Source organism: Pollicipes pollicipes, unplaced genomic scaffold (assembly GCF_011947565.3).
Source record: "Pollicipes pollicipes isolate AB1234 unplaced genomic scaffold, Ppol_2.1 Scaffold_4881;HRSCAF=5763_pilon_pilon_pilon, whole genome shotgun sequence".
In the NCBI taxonomy this organism is placed as follows: Eukaryota; Metazoa; Arthropoda; class Thecostraca; order Pollicipedomorpha; family Pollicipedidae; genus Pollicipes; species Pollicipes pollicipes.
Window position 1 is genome coordinate 48,765,167 of NW_023596576.1, and position 4,553 is coordinate 48,769,719.

The 4,553-nt window shown below is 66.3% G+C and overlaps 1 protein-coding gene across 1 annotated transcript; it reads left to right on the forward strand.

The window, feature by feature from the left end:
• The first annotated feature begins 227 nt into the window (after positions 1-227).
• Positions 228-3,642, forward strand: LOC119100519 (MMS19 nucleotide excision repair protein homolog). The gene is made up of 6 exons (XM_037223605.1): positions 228-239; positions 518-1,204; positions 1,766-2,104; positions 2,399-2,683; positions 2,753-2,866; positions 3,116-3,642. Exons 1-6 carry the CDS (start codon positions 228-230, stop codon positions 3,314-3,316), a joined length of 1,638 nt encoding a protein of 545 aa, XP_037079500.1. The 3' UTR covers positions 3,317-3,642.
• Positions 3,643-4,553: the final 911 nt, after the last annotated feature.

Here is a 4,553-nt window from a genome sequence, read left to right on the forward strand (position 1 = left end):
CAAGTCAACCATTGCTGATTAAAGCAAAGGGAAGTGCATCCTAGATCATGATGCTCCTGGCAGTTGTCACTGTTAGAATATATTTTCATAACCAGTTGAGATTCATGTTACATTTACTGTTGAATGATGGCTCCTGTAGTTTGGCTGGCACAATGTGACCGCATATCCCACTTCCAGGCCCTGGTGCAAAACAGCAATACAGCACAGTGAGCAAATCCAGCTGTGGAATGGCAGACAGCGTGAGCTCGGAGGCAGGTGGCGACGCGGGGGGTGGGCGGCGGCGCGTTGTCGGCCGACGCCAAGCCGGCCGACTGCGCGCTGCTGACCTCCCTGGAGGCGGCGGACGGTTGTCGAGACGACGGTCGACGGCATCGTCGCCGGCCGGCTCACAGTGCTGGCTGTGGTGGAGGCGCTGGAGCCGCGCCTGGTGGCCGTTGAGCCGGCCACTCGTGCCGGCGGCGTGCAGCTGCTGGCCGACGTGCTGCGCCGTCTGCCGGCCGACCGGCTCAACGAGCAGGAGTGTACCTTTATCGCTGCCTTCTTCTGCGACCGGGTGCGCGACCATTTTAGCGTGGTGCCGGCGGCGCTGGCCGGCGTCGGCGCCGTGGTGCGCCTGCGCCACTTGCCGGCCGAACCGCTCTGCCGGCTCGTGCAGAGCCTCTACAAGGAGGTGCACGCCCAGAGCCTGGTGCTGGCCGAGCGGCGCTGCGTGTTCGCCGCGCTGCGCCACGTGCTGGAGGCGCGCGCGGACGACGTGCGCGTGTTGGGCGCCGACCTGGTGCTGGGCTGCGTGCAGTCAATGGAGGGCGAGAAGGACCCACGCAACTTGCTGACCGTGTTCGCCGCCGTGCGCCTGCTGGTAGCGGCCGTGCCCCTCGAGCCGCTGGCCGAAGAGCTGTTCGAGATGCTGGCCTGCTACTTTCCGGTGGACTTCACGCCGCCAGAGGGGAGCGCGCACGGCGTGACGCGCCAGATGCTGGCCGACGCGCTGGCCGACGTGATGGCGTGCAGCGGCCAGTTCGCCGAGTTCTGCGTTCCACTGGCGCTGGAGAAGCTTAACTCGGATCTGACGCAGGCCAAGCTGGACGCGGCGGACCTGCTGGTGCTCTGCTGCCGCACCTACACAGGCGCCGAGCTGACGCCGCACCTGGTGCCGCTGCGGCTGGCGCTGGCGCGCGAGGCGCTGGCGGCGCGTCAGCAGGAGGTACAGGCGGGGGCGCTCCGCCTGGTGGCCGCCGTCTCGGCCGCGGTGCCGGCCCAGCTGGAGCAGTGGACGCGGCCGCTGGTGGCCGAGTGTCTGCACCACGCAGCGCAGCGCGGGGGGCGACCGACTGCTGGCCGCCGTCGGCCCGCTGCTGGCCGCCCTCTGCACCGGCGACCGGACGCCGTACTGGGCGAAGCAGTGCCGGCGCTGCTGCGACAGCTGGAGGCGGGCGGCGAGTCGGCAACCGAGCGACTCGAGACGCTGCGGGCGCTGGCCGTGCTGCTGGCCGACGGCGCCGCCGAGCAGTCGGCGCCCGTGCGGCCGCTGCGGCCGCGGCTGGCCACCGTGCTGCTGGCCGAGCTGGCGGCCGGCCCGCCGCCGCTGCAGGCCGCCGCGCTGGCCGCCGTCCAGGCCTGCCCGTGGCTGGTGGGTGAGGCGGAGGCGCCGCCGCTGGCGGGGCACCTGGCCACGCTCAGTACGGCCGATGACGCGGCCGTGCGCGCGGCGGCGCTCGGCTGCGTCGGTGCCGTCGCCGCCCACCACCCAGCCGCCGTCGTGCAGGAGTTCGTGCGCCCGCTGTTGGAGCGGCTGAACGGCGACGACGGGGCCGAGCCTGCGGCGCTGACAGAGCGCCGTCTGGCGGCGGTGGCGGCCGGCGTGGCGGAGGTGGATGCTGTGCGCGCGGCCGTGCCGCTGCTGCTGGTGCGGCTGGTGCGCGTCAGTCGCGCGGACGTCGCGGCCACCGTGCGCACGCTGGCCGCCGTACAGGAGGTGGTAGCGCGCGCTGCTGGTCAGCCAGACGTCGCCGACTACCTGCTGACCGAGCTCCGCCTGCCCGAGAAGGTGCTGGAGCTGTTCGGCGCGGCGGCGCGTGAGGTGGTGTTCGACCCGCTGCGGCCGGCACCGGACGCGGCCAGCGAGGTGGTGCTCCACCAGCCGGCGGCGGTGACGGCCGGCGGCGCGTTGCTGGCCGCCCTTGTTCGCCGGCTGGACGCGCTGCAGCAGGAGCGGCTGCTGCACGCGGCCGTCAGCCTCTTCCTGCAGGGCGACGGCCAGCCGCTGCTGGGTGCGCTGGCCGAGCGCTGGCAGAGCCTGCAGCCGCTGATGCACCAGGCGCCCTGGCAGCACACGCAGCTGGCGGCGCTGCTGGCGGCCGCGCTGGCGGCCGCGCGCCGCTCCGTCGCCGTGCCGCAGCAGGACATCTTGGCCGTGATGCTGACCAAGCTGGCGCTGAGGAAGCCGCACGCGCTGACGGCGGCGCGCGCCGCCAAGACCCTTGCCGTCATCGTGAACAAGCAGGCGCCCACCGAGACGGACCATCTTCTCAAGACTCTCACGAACCAGCTGGAGTTCCTGTTCGAGAACTGTGAGCCGCCGGACGCCGGCGCGCGCCGGCCGCTGGTGTCGCTGTGGGGCGCCATCGCCAAGGGTCTCGTGCTGCGCGGCCACGGCCAGGCGGCCTACTTCGTGGACCGTCTGGTGGACTGGCTCTCTGAGGAGTCGGCCGCCGACGCCGCCGCCGACGCCTTTGACGACGTGCTGGCCGAGGACGAGCTGCTGACGGCCGAGAACCACTGCGTGGTCCGTCTGCTGCACCGCCAGTGGCTCTTCACCGTCACCTGCGAGCGCCTGGCGCGCGGCTTCCGCGAGGGCGTGTCGGCCGCGCGGCGGCGCCACCTGCGCGCGCTGGGCCACCAGCTGGCGCAGCTGCCGGCTGTGGTGGTGTCGGCGCAGCTGGCTCAGCTGTTGCCGCTGCTGGTGTCGGCGCTGGCTGAGCTAGCCGACGATGCGCCGCTGGGCGCCACCTGCCTGCAGGTGCTGGGCCGCGCCGCTGCTGACTCGCCGGCTGCGCTCGAGCCGCACGTGCACACCTTGGTGCCGCGCCTGCTGGAGGCGGGGGCGCGCTCGCCGCGGCTGGAGACGCGCGCCGGGGCGCTGCGCTGCCTGGGCGCGCTGGCCCGGCTCAAACCGCACGTATTGCTGCCGCTCAAGCCGCAGGTGCTGCGCGAACTGGCAGCCTGCCTCGACGACAAAAAGCGAATCGTGCGTCAACAAGCGGTGGAGGCGAGGAATCTCTGGTTTCTTTTGGGCGCGCCAGGTGGCTTGAAGTAGCCGCTGATGCGCGTATGAAAGCGTCAGGGTAGTTTGGCTACTACAGTTGCGTGGTGCGCTGCAGCGGAGATTGGTGTGAGGGGCGCCTTTTGTACGTTGTGATAACTTGATTGCGAGCTTGTTCCCCTCGCGGTATTATTCAGCAGGTTCATACGTTGTCGTATTACTTTGCTATTGTAGCAGCGGAGCATGAATATATGAACCAGACATGGCATGTTAAGCGTAAGAACGTTGTTTTGTTTAAGCGGGGAGGGCTTGCTCAAGGTACACTTAAAGAACTTTAACCTGGAAGCGATCCGGGTGACCGCATCGGGGTTAAGGATGGAGGGCGTTGTCCGCTCGTAATTCACATAATACATTGGGGAAATGAGTTGATGCCACGGTTGAGATGCTAGATGCACACCTACAATTTTTTCCTGGTAGTGCACCATCTAATATTTTCTACTCTTTTGTACCACACAACATACCAACAGGCTACCCAGCGTTCTTAAGTAATTTGCCCCGGACAGCCCTAAAGTTATCGTAATGCACCAGTGAAATGAGGCGCAAACACTTCGGATTCCATTCAGACCATTGTGAATGACTGAAATTCCAGCTTATCGTTGCAATGGGCCTCGTTTTGTGCAGGTCACTGGTGGAGCCATGTGGATGGCCAAAGCTACAGTGCGAGCGACAGAAAAACGCTCCATAGTTGCTAAGGCGTACCCCAGGGGCGGTTCCAGGATCTTGTCACGGCAGGGGCCACGCTTTACCCTCGGTAACGTGGTGCCCACAGTCACAAAATATCCCCGGATTTCGGCCACCTCATTTTCAGATCCTTATTTTTTACTCGGGTAATTATCCTCTGCCGATCACGGAGGCTTAGACATAGGTAGCTGTGCATGAACGTGGCGCACGCCCATCTTTTTCCAGAGAGTAATCGACTTGCGCGCAGTTACAACTCGCGTGCAACGCAACTGTACATCGCCGACCTCACAGTGAATAGTTGCGTCACAAGGGCTTTACAACGCTACTAAGCAGGGCCAGTGCCATGGATTCTGAATTGGGAAGCAGCGTTTTCCCGGGACGTCCTGAAAAACATGGGACATCCTCACAGGGCTACCTCCTGGACGGTGTCGTAATGGAGGGGAAGGTTGCCTCCTGGACGGTGTCGTAATGGAGGGGAAGGTTGCCTCCTGGACGGTGTCGTAATGGAGGGGAAGGCTGCCTCCTGGACGGTGTCGTAATGGAGGGGAAG